General features: G+C 42.4%; 2 protein-coding genes across 4 annotated transcripts in view; both read right to left on the bottom strand.

Annotated features, from left to right (window-relative positions):
* Window positions 1–7,435, bottom strand: part of TESMIN (testis expressed metallothionein like protein) — a 40,060-nt gene extending 32,625 nt beyond the window's left edge. The window contains exons 1-2 of the mRNA XM_084630863.1: window positions 7,365–7,435; window positions 4,300–4,886 (exon numbers count right to left, since the gene is read on the bottom strand). Coding sequence (XP_084486989.1) covers window positions 4,300–4,886; window positions 7,365–7,407 — 630 coding nt within the window. The 5' untranslated portion in view covers window positions 7,408–7,435. The remainder of the gene's footprint in view (window positions 1–4,299; window positions 4,887–7,364) is intronic.
* Window positions 7,436–9,470: 2,035 nt separating this feature from the next.
* CPT1A (carnitine palmitoyltransferase 1A) overlaps window positions 9,471–17,940 on the bottom strand; it is a 69,886-nt gene continuing 61,416 nt past the window's right edge. For all 3 annotated transcript variants that reach the window (XM_084630861.1, XM_084630862.1, XM_084630860.1), the window contains 2 exons: window positions 16,341–16,433; window positions 9,471–12,581 (listed from right to left, as the gene is read on the bottom strand). In XM_084630861.1, coding sequence (XP_084486987.1) covers window positions 12,495–12,581; window positions 16,341–16,433 — 180 coding nt within the window. In that variant the 3' untranslated portion in view covers window positions 9,471–12,494. The remainder of the gene's footprint in view (window positions 12,582–16,340; window positions 16,434–17,940) is intronic.

The following is a 17,940-nucleotide window of genomic DNA, read 5'->3' as shown; positions in this document are numbered from 1 at the left end:
TGGAGACATGGCCTTTTCCCTCAATTTTGTAGAGGAGTCGGCACCTAGTCTATCCATAGAGGATGCACCCATGGAGTCCCTTGTTGCGGGTTGTCCAGGGCCCAAAGTAGAAGTGAGGGATTTCTCCATTAAAATAAGTTTAAGATAAAGATCCCTATCTCTCATTGCTCTCGCTTTGAGACTGTTGCAGTGAGCGCACTTCTGCGGTACGTGTGACTCACCTAAGCATCAGACATATAAGGAGTGGCCATCAGAAATTGGTATTGCGTCCTTACATGAAGTACATCTTTTAAATCTTGGGGAGCCAGGCATATTTTTGAAAAAGGGAGATGGGAAAATGAAAAGTTTTTTTATGGCTAACAAAGTTTAACTAATGCTAACTAGAACTATATTAATTAAAGTAACAAATTACTAATAAATAAGGGTAATAACTAGATTAAGTTAGATAGAATAATGTTTTTGAAGGCTTTTAGTGACACTGCTACCGGACTCTGTCTTAAGGCAAGGATGGCTGAGAATGAACTGCAGGGGTCGGGGTGTGCGCGAGCGGTGCCGTGAGACTGCTACTGCACAGGCGCATCCTGACCAGACACTGCTACTGAAAATCTCAGATTCACTGTGTGATGGGTTGGGCCACAGAAACTCCCTCAAGACTGTTACTAGATGTACTGGGATACCACTGAGAACAAACCCCCCTGCCAGAAAAGGTTGCCTCTATTTCCCTTACCCGAAATAAGCAAACAGAAAATAACAAACCAGTAACCACTTTGTTTGTTCTCCAGAAAGCACACTTAAACTCACTTAAACTCACTACCAGTATCTCAAAGCAATCAGCTGTGCACAGATCCTGCTCAACTATGCCACTGTGATGGGTTGGGTCACAGAAACTCCCTCAAGACTGTCACTAGTTGTGCTGGCATACCACTGAGAACAAACCCCCCTGCCAGAAAAGGCTTCCCTCCACTCCCGTCTTGCTGAGCTAGACACACCAGTTGGCTCCAGCACAGACCAAGAGGCTGGGCCACACCCTCTGCAGTTCACAGAAACGAAGATTCACTTAGCCCAGGGGCTTCTCAGTTAACAGGGACTTTCCCAGCACCCAATATTCAGTCTTTCTGGGAGCCTAAACCCCAAATAAATCCATTTTACTCTGTATAAAGCTTATACAGGGTAAACCCATGAAATGTCCGCCCTCTATAAAACACTGATAGGGAGATACGCACAGCTGTTTGCTCCCCCGGGTATTAATTACTCATTCTGGGTTAATTAATAAGCAAAAAGTGATTTTATTAAGTATAAAAAGCAGGATTTAAGTGGTTCCAAGTAATAACAGACAGAACAATGTAAGTTACCAAGTAAAACGAAACAAAACATGCAAGTCTAAGCCTAATACATTAAGAAACTGCATACAGGTAAATCTCACCCTTAGAGATGTTCCAATAAGCTTCTTTCACAGACTGGAATCCTTCCTAGTCTTGGTCCAGTAATCACTCACACCCCCATAGTTACTGTCCTTTGTTCCAGTTTCTTTCAGGCATCTCTTGGGAGTGGAGAGGCCATCTTTTAAGCCAGCTGAAGACAAAATGGAAGGGTTTCCAAGGCTTTTTATATTTTTTCTCTTGTGGGCAGAAACCCCTTTGTTCTTCTGTGCAAAGTCACAGCAACAAGATGGAGTTTGTAGCCACCAGGCAAGTCACATGTCCATGAATGATACAGCTTTTTGCAGGACGACGCCATAGTTTACATGTTAGTTTGAACATTCCCAAGAAAGCTCAGATGTAGATTGGCATCTCCCAAACTCCATTGTCAGTTAAGTGTTTCTTGATAGGACTAGTTTCAGCAAATGCCCATTCTCAAGAAGCTGACCAAATGCTTCACTGAGGCTACTTGGAATCAAACACATTGAGATACAAGTACATAGCCAATAGTCATAACTTCCAATACAAAAATAATACACACACACAGACAGCATAATCATAACCAGCAAACTACAACCTTTCCATAGACACCCCACTTGACCTGCTCTGTACAAGACCTGGTGCCACCATAGGACCCTGTTTGCAACAATGATCTATGCGGTCACAGTTCATGTCAATAATGTCACAGATGGGACACACCGACACCTGAAGTGGAGCACCCACAGAGACAGCACTCGAAGAAGATTTGGTTTTTCAAAAACTTGATTTACAATGACCTTGAAATTTAGGGGGGATATGATGCACTGGTGCAATCGCTACTGGAATATTATGTCCACTTGTGATGTCCAAAACTCCAAAAGGATACTGATTAAATTGGAGAGTGATCAACGGGACAGGAGAATGATTAAAGGATTGGAAAACATGCGTTACAGACACAATGAGCTCAGTCTGTTAAGTTTAACCAAAAGAAAAAAAAGGCTAAGGGTGACTTGATCACAATCTATAAATACCTACATGGGGAACAACATTTTGATATAGGGCTCTTCAGTCTAACAGACTGAACAAGATCCAATGGCTGGAAATGGAAGCTAGACAATTTAAAACTGAAAATAAGGTAAAAAAATTAAGTGAATGTAATTAATCATTGGAACATCTTACCAAGGATTATGGTGAATTCTCCATCACTGACAATTTTAAATCAAGATAGGATTTTTTCTAAAAGATATGCTCTAGTTCAAATACGAATTAATTCAAGGAAGTCCAGTGGTCTGTGTTATACAGGTCAGACTAGATGACTACAGTCTCTTCTGGCCTCACAGTCTATGATTCTATTATATTTATATGATCTAGAGATAGTCAGAGAGGTGTATAAAACTGTTTCAATCTATCTAGTACTAGTAGATACTAAAATAAAACCTTGTGAAAGAAAGCTGAACACAATACTACTGTTTTCTTGTTCATGAACATATCTTTGTATTTTAAATACAGTGCACTTGTAATTGCATCATCTGTAATACCTGATTTTTATTTTCAAATTTAAAAGTTATGAACAGAAATTACAACAAACACAGACCACCTAATCTGAAACTTCACAATCAGGTGATCAATTTAAGATAACCAATGGTCCCTTTGAATATGTGTTAACTACTTATGATAAACTATCTGTTCCACATAACTTTGTTAGACACTACACACTTTGTTAGACACTACAAATCATGGTCTTAATAAAGACAAGGATTTATGGCTTATTACAACAATCTGTAACCCACTAACCTCCCTTTTTGTCATATGACTGCAGAGGTGCTAATGAGCCACCTCACGTTGAAAGGTCCCTTAGAAAGTGTGATAACTACTTATTGTAAACAATCCGTTCCACCTTGTATTTAGCTGTAACATTCTTTCCCAGACTTGAAGAAGAGCACTGCTTAGCTTAAAAGCTTGTCTCTTTCACCAACAGATATTGGTCCAGTAAAAGATATTACCTCACCCACCTTCTAATATCCTGGGACCAACACGGCTACAACACTGCAAACAACCATAGAAAAGGTTGGATATTTCACATATCTTGGCTGCACTGTAAGTACAACAGATGGAACAAAGACATTAAAGCGAGAACAGTGAAAGCCAGACATGCCTTTGTAACTCTAAAGCCCCTCTGCAGAAACAGAAATCTTGCCCTCCAAAGTAACTTTGAATATTTAACACAATTGTAGAGTCAATTTTACTATATCGTATTGAAACTTGGAGACTTATTAAGACCTTACTATCTAAACTCCAAATTTTCATAAACAGCTAACAGCCTTAGACAAATCCTCAATATCAGCTGGCCAGAAAAGAGTCACTAAGGAAGCACTCTAGAAGAGAATGAAACAGAAACCAATAGAACAGGAAATTACAGGGGAAAAAAAATGAAGATGGCTAGGACATACATGGAGGAAAGACCCAAAGAGAATAACAAGATGGGCACTGGACTGGAACCTCTGGGGTAAGCAGCAACAAGACAAAGGATAACATGGAAATGCACAATACAAGCAAAATTGAAAGCTATCAGAATAGCATGGTGAACCTAAGACTGCAGACCGAGATTGGCAAAAATGGAACGCAGTGGTGAAGGTCCTATGTTCCGCATAAAAGAGAGATTTCAGAGTAACAGCCGTGTTAGTCTGTATTCGCAAAAAGAAAAGGAGTACTTGTGGCACCTTAGAGACTAACCAATTTATTTGAGCATAACTTTAAGAGAGAGAAATAGTAGCTAATACAACTTATATAGTAATAACTTTAAAGCATCTTATGCTTTCTCTTAATACGGGAACTGTGCTTATTCAGACACTTAAATCAAGAAAAAAATATATAAATAGAAATCTGTTTTGTTGAATCTTACTGGTATCATTCTGACATTTTGATTGATTGTTCCTTCTGGAGGGCAGGTACTTAGTGACAAATCATTAGAATTTCTATGTTGCATCATTAAGGAAGACAGAAAATGGACATTGTATGAGTGCGACAGTGGACAAGGTGGATATGTATGTTTAGCTTCTTCTGAAGGATTTAGGTCTTGTAGCTTCTGACATTTTCCAAGGATTTCATTATCATGATTGTCTTCTACAAGTGGCTGTATTTTGACCTTGAGTATTGTATTTTGACTTTCAATAGTAAGAGGGTATTTGAATTGACCCAGCAAAGTTTCTCCAACAGCCATAGAGGATAAATGACTGTCTTGACTGGAGTGAAACCCTTCTTCACCAGGTTTATTAATTATTGTATTTTCAAAGTTAGGGTTTTCAGAACTAAATGGCCTATTTTGACTAAATATTTCAGTGATAAATCCATCTTCTGTACTTGAAATTCCACCAAGCAGTATCTCATTTTCCATAGCCACAGTTGGAATCTCAGTTTGTTCACATCTGTTTTTCTCTTTGGGGATATCTAACTTTTCTAGATCAAAATTCTTCTTGGTAAGTCTTTCATCTATAAAATAAATAGCATAATTTTAACAAAACAAAACACACACAATTAAAGGTTTCAGAGTAGCAGCCGTGTTAGTCTGTATTCGCAAAAAGAAAAGGCGTACCTGTGGCACCTTAGAGACTAACTCATTTATTTGAGCATAAGCTTTTGTGAGCTACAGCTCACTTCATCGGATGCATTCAGTGGACAATATAGCAGGGAGATTTATATACATAGAGAACATGAAACAATGGGTGTTACCATACACACTGTAACGAGAGTGATCATTTAAGGTGAGCTATTAAGCAGGAGAGCCGGGGTGGGGGGAGGAGGAGAACCTTTTGTAGTGATAATCAAGGTGGGCCATTTGCAGCAGTTGACAAGAACGTCTGAGGAACAGTGGGGGGTGGGGGGAATAAACATGGGGAAATAGTTTTACTTTGTGTAATGACCCATCCACTCCTAGTCTTTATTCAAGCCTAAGTTAATTGTATCCAGTTTGCAAATTAATTCCAATTCAGTGGAAAATACAGCAGGGAGATTTATATACATAGAGAACATGAAACAATGGGTGTTACCATACACACTGTAACGAGAGTGATTACCAGCTATGAAGCAGGAGAGCGGGGTGCGGGGGGAAGGGGGGAAAACCTTTTGTAGTGATAATCAGGGTGGGCCATTTCCAGCAGTTGACAAGAATGTCTGAGGAACAAGAACGTCCTCTCCAACGCATCATCAAGGATCTACAACCACACAACAGAACCACTAACCCAGGAACCTATCCTTGAAACAAAGCCCGTTGCCAACTGTGTCCACATCTATTCAGGGAACACCATCATAGGGCCTAATCACATCAGCCACACTATCGGAGGCTCGTTCACCTGCACATGTACCAATGTGATATGTGCCAGCAATGCCCCTCTGCCATGTACATTGGTCAAACTGGACAGTCTCTACGTAAAAGAATAAATGGACACAAATCAGACGTCAAGAATTATAACATTCAAAAACCAAATCTCTTTGGTCACTCGATTACAGACCTAAAAGTGGCAATTCTTCAACAGAAAAACTTCAAAAACAGACCCCAACGAGAGACTGCTGAATTGGAATTAATTTGCAAACTGGATACAATTAACTTAGGCTTGAATAAAGACTAGGAGTGGATGGGTCATTACACAAAGTAAAACTATTTCCCCATGTTTATTCCCCCCACCCCCCACTGTTCCTCAGACGTTCTTGTCAACTGCTGCAAATGGCCCACCTTGATTATCACTACAAAAGGTTCTCCTCCCCCCCCACCCCGGCTCTCCTGCTTAATAGCTCATCTTAAATAATCACTCTCGTTACAGTGTGTATGGTAACACCCATTGTTTCATGTTCTCTATGTATATAAATCTCCCCGCTGTATTTTCCACTGAATGCATCCGATGAAGTTAGCTGTAGCTCACAAAAGCTTATGCTCAAATAAATGTGTTAGTCTCCAAGGTGCCACAAGTACTCCTTTTCTTTTTAAACAATTAAAGATGAGCCCAAACCAAAGTCTAATTCCAAACAAACCCACATGTTGGCAAAATTCATAACCAGAACTGAATATGCAGCCAAAATTTTAGCAAATTTTTAAAAAATGCAAATCCAACACTTTATATTCTATTACAGCAACTGTTAGTCACGTTAGCTCCATATAAATATTATTTATATTACAGTAGTTCCTAGAGTCCAGGGCAATATTGTGCTATCCACTCGACAAATATATAAAAAGAGATATACCCTGAAAACTAGTTTACTATCATTCTCAATACTCAAGCAGGGGTGGGATGGATTGTGACATTCAACCCCAAGGGAGACAGGGAGTGTGGTGGGGAGACACAGGTATAATCCTCTAACCCCAGGGGACAGAGGAGAGAAAACAGAGCAAGTGCAAAAAAAGGGTAAGGACAAGAGAAAAAGTTTTATTATTCCTACTGTGCCCAGGAGCCTGAGTGATAGATTTGCATCCAAAATCTGCAGGGATCTGGGGCAAGAAATAACTAGTGCCCAGACTCCAGGATGGGGTGTGTGGAGGAACTGGTAGCTTGTGGTTTCTAAACACTGCTTGTGTTATCGTTTGCAGAAGAAAGGGGAGATTGGGACCCCAGTGGGAACATGACCCTCAACCCTCTGTGTGTATGACTGGATTTTGAGCCTGCCCCACATGACAGGGACATGGGTTTTAATCCCCAGTGGGGCACAAGGGAAGCTCAGGCTGGATTGTGACCCCCAACTCGCCCAGAGCACTGTGGGCCGCCTTAGGGACAGCTCTCCCACGTGTGCATCACGACACTCCCTCGATCTGCAGGGATAACGTGCACTGGGACCCCCGGTCCCGGGATCAACCCCCACCTGAGGGGGACCTGCGCTGGGACCCGCCTATGCCGGGGCTGGAGAGCCTGCCCCGCCCCGCGGGTGGGGCAACACGGTGTGCTCACTCCCCCCCGGCGATCAGGCTGCAGCCTCCTTCACCTTCCCCTCGCCCTGCAGCAAGTTCCCGCCTTTCTCCCGCCATGCCCCGCCCGGCTCCGCGCTGGGCCTCGGAGGGGTCAGCGTGCCTAGTCGCGCCCGCGCGCCCGGGGACCGTTGGGGCCGAGCGAGAGGGGAGGGGGAAGGGCCTGCGCGAGAGCCGCGCGGGGGAGGGAGCTTCTGTAGGGCCGGTGGAGTCACGTGGCGAGGGCCCAGGCCGGGCCCCCGGCCACTTCAGGCCTCGCGCGGGCTGGCCGCGGAGCGCTGCGTGCGCGGGACAACAAAGGCGGGAGCATCAGCCCCGCGGGACGCCGCCCCCCGCGCGCAGAAGCCGGGCTGCGCCCTCGGGCAGCGTCCGTCGCCCTGCCCGGCTCCCGCATGGTCTGCCCCGGCCCGCGGGAGGCGGGCGAGGCCCCAGAGAGCCTCCGGCCCGGGCCCGGCCCTGGTGAGCGGGTCCCCCCGTGCCTCTCCTGGGGACAGGGCGAGCAGCGTGTACGCGTGCTTCCGGGGAAGGGGGGGCCGCTAGGGTAAGGAAACAAGAGCTGGAGGCCTACGGGGGAAGCCGCCGAGGTGCCCCCTGAGCTCTAATCCGCTTTTGATACCCTCTGAGCTCTCATGCAAGGAGGACGTGGCTGCTCAGGGCCCTAGCCGTGGTGTTTGATCCATTGCACGGTGCCTGGCTGCCCTCTGGTGCCCACCTTTTTATCCCTACGAGCGGACCATTTCCCGACTTCCAAGCGCTCCGCGTGAACCAGCTTTGTTGCGCCCGAGGCTTTGCTGTTTGAAACATACGAAGGTAAAACGAGCGCTGGGCCACGGCTGTAGGCGCCGCGCCTGAAAACGTTTTAAATGCAGTTAACTGAGCTCCTGCGTTCACTCCTTAAAGCGATTACGGTCTAATAGACATTTACAGCATGGGGATTTACAGGTGCGTGGACGGTTCTCACCTTTGAAGCGCAAAAAGCCTGCCCTCCCTGCCCCAAGGCGAGCCCACAGCACCGCCAACCCCCAGGCACAAGGCAACTCCCCTACCTCCCTAAACAGCCACTTGCGGTCTCTGTAAAGATAAGACATACCGATAAGATTAACACTGGTCTCCTCACGCTCCTGGGACACACACCTTTTCTCACACTTGGGCATACAGCAGGGCTGCCCGCTTTCCAAACGCACAAAACTTAACACCCTTGCCCTGCCCCCACTCACTCCATCCCCCCACCCTCGCTCACTTTAACTCGGCTGGGGCAGCGGGGTGTGGGAGGGGGTGAGGGCTCTGGCTGGGAGAGCAGGCTCTGGGGTAGGATCATGAGGGGTTAAGAATGCAGGAGGGGGCTCTGAGCTAGGGCAGAGGGTTGGGGGGTGTGTGTGTGTGGGGGGGGTATGGGCTCTGGCCAGGCAGCACTTACCTCAGATGGCTCCTGGAAGCAGCTGCCATGTCTGGCTCCTAGGTGGAGAGGCCAGGGTTCTCAGTGCGCTGCCCACGCCCACAGGCACCACCCCTGCAGCCAACTGGTTCCCGGTCAATGGGAGCTGTGGAGCCGGTACTCAGGGCAGGGACAGCGTGCGGCACCCCCATGATTGCCCCGGTGCCTAAGAGTGGGACATGCCGGCCACTTCCAGGAGTTGTGTGGAGCTGGGGAGCCTGCCATAGCCCTGTTGCACCGCTGACCAGATTTTTGTGGCCTGGTCAGTGGTGCTAACTGGAGCCGCCAGGGTTCATTTTTGACCGGGCATTCTGGGATCAAAAACTAGATGCCTGACAACTCTAGCATACAGCTGCTGTATTTTCAACAGTTTTGATCTGTTATTCCTTAAACTGTGGAAGTGGGAACACTGCAGCATCTTTAGCTGGACACAAACCTTTAACATTAGATATCCCACTCTATTATGATAATTATGCAAATCTTTAGACCCACATAAAAGCAATTCTGGTAGATTAAATTATTTTTCTGATAACTGGCAAATTCATTTATTAAAACTAAACAAAAACCAGACAGGCTGCTCAAATACTGGCAAGGTAGTAACCCTAGGTCCACGAGCAGAGATATGGGAGCAAAGGATAAGGAAGAAGACTCCAACAGAATGGGTGATAATCGTGAAACCTTTAATTTTTATTTTTCAGAGTCAGAAAGGCAGAACAAATATAATTAAAGAACAAACTAGTAGTATTAGATGTAAATAAATGATGAAAAAATAGTACAAGTGAAGTAAATGAGCATGATAAAACCAATATAAATTAGTAAATCCTATATAGGAAATCAATATAGTGCAAAGCATAATAAATCAGGAACTTTCTTAAACTTGTGGGGCTAAAGTCAGGCACCCTAATTCATATTCCCACCAAAAACAAAACAAAACTTTAAAAATAGTTAGGGCCATCAACCAGAGTAAGTGTTAACACCTAAATATTAAGTCTCCCAAATCACACCAAAAAGCTAAATATTAGAAATGCACAATTGAGTTGTCCAGCCAATTCCTCAATCGCATGTAATAACTGATTTACTATAATTCCTACCAAATTCTATTACCCTCTCAACCTTAGCTTTGTCCTCCTTAAATCACTGGTTGAGAACCAATCAAGAATTTTTCTAAATATATACATAATATTTTAACTTGGCAGTGCTTCTTAGTATTGTGTACCACACTTAAAAATTAGAGCTAAACTGTCACTTTCATACAACTTTGAAGCAAACAAAAGTGAGCAGTTTCACTGCGTATACATAATGTAGAGGATAGGAAGATTAAAAATTTTTTAATTAATGATAACCTACATTCACTGTGCATTTAAGATTTACATCCAAAAGAGCACATTTTTATTTACATGCAGTTGACATTCTAAGATAAATGAAATACAAACCATGTTTAGAAATTATCTGCTCCAAATAAAAAATACATAAGACTTACCCTTTTCAACATGTACAATAAAAACGAACTCTTCCTGTGCCAATTATATTTACACTCTCTTAAGGAATGTAAAATTGCATTGATAACTGCACTACCTACAATTACATATGTAACATTTAAAACCTGAGAGTCAAACCTAAACATTTTCTTAATAAAAAATTCTCCTACAAGTGAATATGTCAATGTTAATTTAATACAGGTTGGTCAGTGGTCATCATAAATAGTGCATGATTTCTGCAGCTTCAAAAGGACAATTCACTGAAGTTGCTGCAGTAGTCTGATTAGATGCCGTGCCTGCCAGTTGCAGTAAGGCTTATTTGATAATCTCCTTGCCTGCATACTGTATCTGACCCAATAAAAATTATCTGGCCCACTTCTGTCGGGTTCCTGCATTACAATATTTACATGACTATGCATCTGTGATCTTCAGCAGGGCCTCTTCCCAAACTTGTGTATCAAATTCATGTGAAACCCAGAGGGGGGAAAATTTACGTGGCAGAGTCAAAACAAGATTATGGTCAGAAAATATTCATATTCTCACTCTAAAGATAAATTAGACATTTTCCTTTACAGGGCTGTTAATGTTATAATAGCCCTGGAACAGCAGTCATTTTTGTACTGACCACCCCTGTATATGTTACAAGATCCTTTTATATACAGTTGCTCTGTGTATAAAGTATTTGCCACATTTTATGCTGCTTAGGCTTTATGTGATATAAAGACTGACTAAAAGGAACACAAGCTTGAATCCCAGGGAAGAGAGGTATCACAAAAAGCTACTTCATTTAATTTCATAGCAACCATGAACTGTGAAGGTTTCTTTACTCTGCTTTTAAAATTTCCATTATATATCTTTTTGAGTGGTACTGCTCAGTTTTTTTTCCCCTTTCTCCCTCCCCCAACATTTGCTTTCCTCATTAACTGTGTTAATTCTCCCTGGTCCTACCCAGACGCTCTCCAGGCAGAGACCAGGGAATGCTAGATTTCACCATTCTGGTATTACCATTTGACAGTCTTAATCCTTTCTGCTTAAAGATGTTTGGAAATGTGGTGGGTGTTGCTCTAAGCATGAGGGTAGACAAGATGCAGTTCCTTAGCTGCGAGAGTCGTCTTCTGTGGATTGCCCAACGGGCTTGTATGTGGCTCATGGCTACGTTCCCTGGAGTCCCAGAGAAAATGTACATGAGATGCAGCAGTTATCTTATGTGACTTATTCAGCAAAATGGTGGGTTTTAGAAATGTGGTTCTGAAAAAAAGTGAATTCGTTGTCTCACCGGGACTGGTCTTTCATTAGACAGACAAAGGGGCATTTCACATAGGGGCCCTCCGCCAAATTGCAATGTGTCAAAACATGAATTCTTATCCGATGTTGCACCTAAATAAATTACAACTTGAGAATTAAATTTACAATTCCATTCCCCTTGTTCAGCATAGAAAATGTATAGAAATAATTCAAAAAACAAGAACCCCACAATGTAAGGTTTCCCTGTATTTGAGGCCTTTCATTTTTAAGGCACTGGCTCATACAACATGCAGGTATGTTCATATGGTAATAAAATTAAGATGCGGCAAACTATATGCTTATAAAACAGAGGAAAATAGGTGATACCTGCCATTCTTTTATGTAATGCAACTATTTTATCACCCACTGTAGCATATACTTATTTCCAAGAAGCACAGTATATTTTCCAGTTAGTGCACTATATTAGGTTATGTCAGGTTAAGAAATACCTTTAAAAAGTGACAACTTAGATGAATACCCACAAGTCTGGTCACTGTCAGACAGAAGTAGCAGATATACTAATTGATGTTTTGCTACTAGTACATAGGAAGTCAAATACTTTCTGCTGATTGAAGTTGACTGAATACATTTTATCCACTCATTTATGAAATACAAGTAGACCCAGAGTTTAAGTAAAAAGTTACCATATGTACACAAAATTGAGACAGGCCTACAGTACACATCTTTCACATGATGTTGCTTTACAGTATCCCTAGAATCACATAGGATGTCAAAAGTCATCTCTTATGGGAAGAGAACTCTTCTGAGCTATTGTGAAATGATGGGACATTTGAACCTCAGCCTAGGTGTTGAATCCTTATTCACAGGTGATCACAGGATGATTATGACCCAAATGCCCCTCTAACCGTTGCAGAGTACACCTTGCTTTCATTCATTGATCAGAAGAGTTCTCAGCCCAATGGTAGGACACTGGCATTGATATTAAGGAATCACTTGGTAGAGTTCATACCAACGCCAAATAAAGTTATGGTGTCAACCATTGCTTGCTTGATGTTTTTTCCAAAACGATGAGAATCCTAAGAGAATAAAAAGATATAGCAAGAGTTGTAATGCAGTTGTAATGCCACCATTATCTTGTAGCCAAACTTATCTATTTCCTCCTTTCATTTTTTGTAATATTGAAATTTATGGAATGAAGCAGTCATCTATTCATAATGAAGCAGGAGAATGTGAAAATCTGAATAAAATTTAATGCAGTATATAAGAGGGCTATCTCAGCATGGATCCTCCTCCATTTTCCATTTACTTCCCTGTAAATGGAATTTAGCTGTATTTTAGTTTGAAATTATATTGGTCTCTATTGTAGGTTAAATTGAAAAAAATTGTCCCTCAGGAACAGCACTGACTTTTGCAGATTACTATTTCAAATAGTGACTTTTTATTTTGTAAACAAGACTCAGCAGGAACTGATTTTCAAATGACACCAAACTATTAGGAAATATAGATGACCTGGGAGAAATCTTTTAACATGAAGTCTCTGGTGACAATTTTGACACATTACACCCCATATTCTTCATTGAAATGTTGTTATAATATAATTATAGCATATCTAAGATGTATTTTATGCAAGATGGGTTTTGTGAGATATAATTGGAAAGGTTATGATTAACTGAACATAATTATCCTATTTGTATGCATGTATGATTTTTGTATCTAAAGTTAGGAATATTGACTATACAGCTGTACTACAAAAGTGTTCGCACCTGAGGACTGCTCACCAGACAGAATGCAATCAGCTAATTTCCCACCTTCCTGGGGCATGCTACAAACAGCCTCTGACTCATGGCTGCTTTGACACTGCAGGGTGACGTGATCAAAGTCACATGGCACTGACTCCATAATAGAATACCAGTATTTTTCCACTGGGGGAGAGAGGGGGGTGGGGGGAAGAGACCACACTGGAAAACAAAGGATTCCAGCTATATGTAAAACCTATTTAAGGCCGAGGAGTGACTTAATTAAGTTCATTCTTCACTGAATCCCCACCCAGGATGACTGCTGGAAACGTCTACATGTATGTCTACACTGGCAAGTTTCTGCGCAACAAGTTATACCACTTTTATTAAAGCGCTGGAATTAAACTGCTGTTGCATGTCCACACTGTGCTCCTTGTGCCAGTGTAGCGCATCCACCTTAGCAGCTCTTGCAACAGCAAAGACAGCAGTGCATTGTGGTAGCTATCCCACTGTGCAACTGGCCGCAGGGTGCTTTGGGAAGGGTTTGCAATGCTTCCTGGGGCAGGCACAGCGTCACGTGATGCAGGTTTCCCAATCCCCTTGTTCCATGGGTATCCTACTACATTGCCAGCTGCTTTTCAACTGAAGTGGGGGGCGGGCAGAGTGTGTGTGTGTCTGTGTGTTTTGGGGGACAGAGTGTGTCAGCATGCTGTCTTGTAAATTCAGACAGGGGCAGGAAGCAACCAGTCCTGAGCCGGGGGAGGGGGAAACCCCGACATAAGCCCCCGCCTCCCTCCCTGGGCTCTCTGCACAGCAATCTCTCTCTCACACACACACACGCCTGCCTCTGTGTTCAACAGCATGAGCAGTCCATATTAATGGTTTGCTTTGCATCCCAGAGCAGATCAGCACATCATGCAATGGCTGTCAGAAACAGAGCTTTGAAAGGGGAGAGGTGCATATCTCCAGAGCAGCCACTTGAGGGATTATGGGACACTTCCGGAAGCCAATTGATTGCTTTCTGCACTGTAATGTGTTTACATTGCCAATACAGCGCTGGACACTCTGCGCTGCAAGGCTTACGACTCTCGAGGTGGTTTTTTTTGCAACGCTGCAACTGAGGAGTTTCTGCGCACTAAGTGGCTTGGCAGTGTGTACACCGCGGGAGTTACACAGCAGAAAGCTGCTTTATTGTGCAGAATCTTGCCAGTGTAGACACGGCCTAAGAAACAAAGACAAAAAAGTGGTGGGGAGAGGGACTGAGCCCAGGCTGGGAAGGTGTCTGGCCTGTGAAATAAATACCTGAAGTTTTAATCTGCAAGCAAGAGCAGCTTGCCTCCAAGAACCTCTGCAATCTGCTTAAAACAACATTGAGGTTGAAAAATTACTACTTGTAACCAGTTTTTTTAGTGTATTAAGCTTAGTTTGCATGTTTATTTTATTTGCTCAGTAATCGGCTTTGATCTGTTTGCTATCACTTAAAATCTATCTTTTGTAGTTAATAAACTTGTTTTTGTTTTCTCTAAAACCAGTTTTCATAACTGGGAAGCAAATAGCTGTGCATATCTTCCTGCACATTGAGGGAGGGAGCAATTTTCATGAGCTTATGCTGCACAGTTCTCTGTGCAACGCAAGATGATACAAGTTTGGATTTGCACTCCAGAGAGTGGTGTGCACTCAACTGCTGAACAATTCCCTAGCTGAGTCTTCCCATGCAGAGCTGATTTCAGTGTCTGTGTCTTTCTGCAGCTGGGTGTGTCCCTACTTGTGTGTGTGCTGGAGTAGGCTTGAGGGCCTGGCTCAGCAGGACAGTGTAAGGGAGCCCCGGCTGTTGGAACAGGCAGGCTCAGTGGTACCCTAGTACATCAGGTGGCACCAGGGGGTGGGGGGAGAGGAGAAGAGGAAAGAGGGGGAACCTGTTACAAATACATCTTGTACTTGAGGTTGTGTTGGGATCTCTTATCTTTCTGGCACCAGAGGGTTATAAAAACTATAGTAAATAATTGTACAACAATACTCTAGTCTATTAATAATAAACTCTGAACCAGACCAGTTTTCCTTCTTGTAAGTTAAAGATCAATAATGAAAGGAAGGAATTAAGATTAAAAATAGGACCAAACAGTTATAACACCGAAGACAGTGCACACTGGGTGTAGAAACAGCACTGAAGTCAAGGTCACAAATAAAAAGGGCTTCCTTCTTGGCATGGAACTCTGACTTCACTGATGAGTAAGGCAAAAAAATCAAGGCAACTAAAGGATGAATAATTAAGGGCATCTATAATCCAATAAAAAACAATTTCCATGATGCAAGGAAAAAAATGTATGTCCTCATCCATTTATGAATAGGTGGTAGTAGCACTGGAAGCGTCATTAAGATATCTTAAATTACCTATGAGATCAGTCCCAACAAGACGATGAGATCACCTATGTGGCTAAAATTCAGCAGGTTTATAGAAACACAGTAAAATAATAAAGTGAATGACTGAGGCTCGCCCTGTATCACAGGATATTCCCACCTGATCCTAATGGATGACCCTCACTAAAAGCTTCAGAATATATTACACATTTATTAAATACTGATCAACACAATAACTGGACAAACTTCACAAACTATTGTTTAGATGAGGAGAGACTTTTTTCAGAAAGAGGTGGCATACATTCTGCACTGTCTGAAAGCTCCAATGCCTCCAACTAGTGGAAGGCCTGAAGAAAGATGTGCAGTATTAAAAAGTGAGAATCCACCAGTGGTGTTTACTGGCTGGATATGGACTATCTTACATGTGTCACATGGCACTGTATGTGTGAGAAAAAGATCAGGCCATATATTTTCATGGTGTATGAAAGTCTGGATGAACTTGAATGGGGGCAACTTCCATTGTTTATAAAGATATTCAACACACACAAGTTCAGAAAAACAGATTCACAGCAGATCTAAAAAAGTCAGCAGGAGTAACCACAGAGAAGCCATATACTACAGATTCAGATATGTTTTTAAAAATATGACTTAAGGGGCATTTCACAAATGAATCCGCAAATGTAATCACTACTGAGCTGTGTAGGAAAGGTTAACAGAATTGTAATTTTACTTCACACTTACTGTCTCAGGACAAGAGAATTTGCTGGACACATGGAAATGGATGAGGTGTTCTCCCACAAGAATGTAAGACACACCATAACCATCATCAGCAACCTGTGAAAAAAGTATTTAGCAATAGGTTTAATACACTCATATATAAACAGCACAATTCCTGTTCTATAACCAGGTATTAAAATAACTTCAAGTTTTCTCGAAAGCAGGGATTCTTGACCTTTTCTGAACCATGCCTCACCTTGGCATTATTTATTTATTTATTTAAAATTTGGAGCCCTTCCGCCCTCCTCCCCCGCATGTCAGGTCACAACTTGCAGCCAGGCCAAATTTGGCCCCTCAGTTTTACTATAATTACTGTTAGAAGGCTTGCCGTGGCTCTCTAAAAAGTTTGATATAACCCCCAGTTGACCACCTCTGCTGTAATGGAAAAATAAATTTTAATGTATGTTTAATGATGCTTCAGCTCAAAGAATTACTGCTATTTAGGGGAACACAGAACAGTTTAAATGGTCTGCCTTCAACGTTATCAGCACATGACCATCCAAGTGTCAAAATGCAGCTCCATGGGACAGACCTATAATACACATAGGAAGGACTGTCCAGCTGTGCACCTCCTACTTATTAAATGTAATGCATCCTCCCTGCACGTGGGGGCATCTCCTATTCTTGCTGAGCAGTCTGATACCCTATAATTCTCTCTTTATAATACAGGGTCATGTTCTGTAGAGCTTTAAAAGAAGAGCAGAGAAACTAGGGAGTAATGAAGTAATGAGTCCTTGGGCTGCCATTGTTGCAATGGAAGAGCTCCTCTATCAGTTTTTGGAGGGATGCTAGAGATATCACAAGCGGAGCCCATTTGGAAGTGAAGAGAACATTCAGGGACAAGACAAACGAAATAATAAAAAGAAACAGGAAGAGAGAATTTGATGAGTGAGACAATGGAACATAAGTAAGACCAAAAATGATGGGACAAAAAAGAATGGACTGAAATCCCTATGGCTGAAACACATTTCTTTGTTGGCAAAAGTGTCCTCTTTTGGATACTAATTACTGGCTATATATAATCTGGATGTTGTGGTTCATGAAACGTTTCTCAAGTCAAACTACCCCATAGAAAGGATTTCAGAGGTTCAAATGCTGCTGGGGAAAGTTTCACTTAATCTTGTTGAGTAGGTAAAAGTCTTATTTGAAAAAAAAAGCATATCTATTCAGAAGCCTCCTAATCTGAACACCCCTTTGGGGAGCTCTCTTATTTTATGGCATTACAATTTAAAAAAAATGTATCTCAATGTACTGGAGAAAAGATAACTCACGAAAGCTTATGCTCAAATAAATTGGTTAGTCTCTAAGGTGCCACAAGTACTCCTTTTCTTTTTGCAAATACAGACTAACACGGCTGTTACTCTGAAACATACCAAGGACGTGATTTAAAGGTATTTTCAGGCTCATTAGCTGGTCAGAGAGTACAGTATCACAAAGCATATATACTGCAATCCCCACCTTTGACTGGAGGGAATCTAACAAAAATAGGTACAGTACACATGAGCCTTCATCGGCAGCTACTCTGTGTCCTCAGTGGTTGTTCAGCAGAAAATAGGAATGTGTC

Source organism: Lepidochelys olivacea (genome assembly GCF_965140295.1).
Source record: "Lepidochelys olivacea isolate rLepOli2 genome assembly, chromosome: 6".
Classification (NCBI taxonomy): domain Eukaryota; kingdom Metazoa; phylum Chordata; order Testudines; family Cheloniidae; genus Lepidochelys; species Lepidochelys olivacea.
This window is presented reverse-complemented; position numbering and strand designations above follow the sequence as displayed.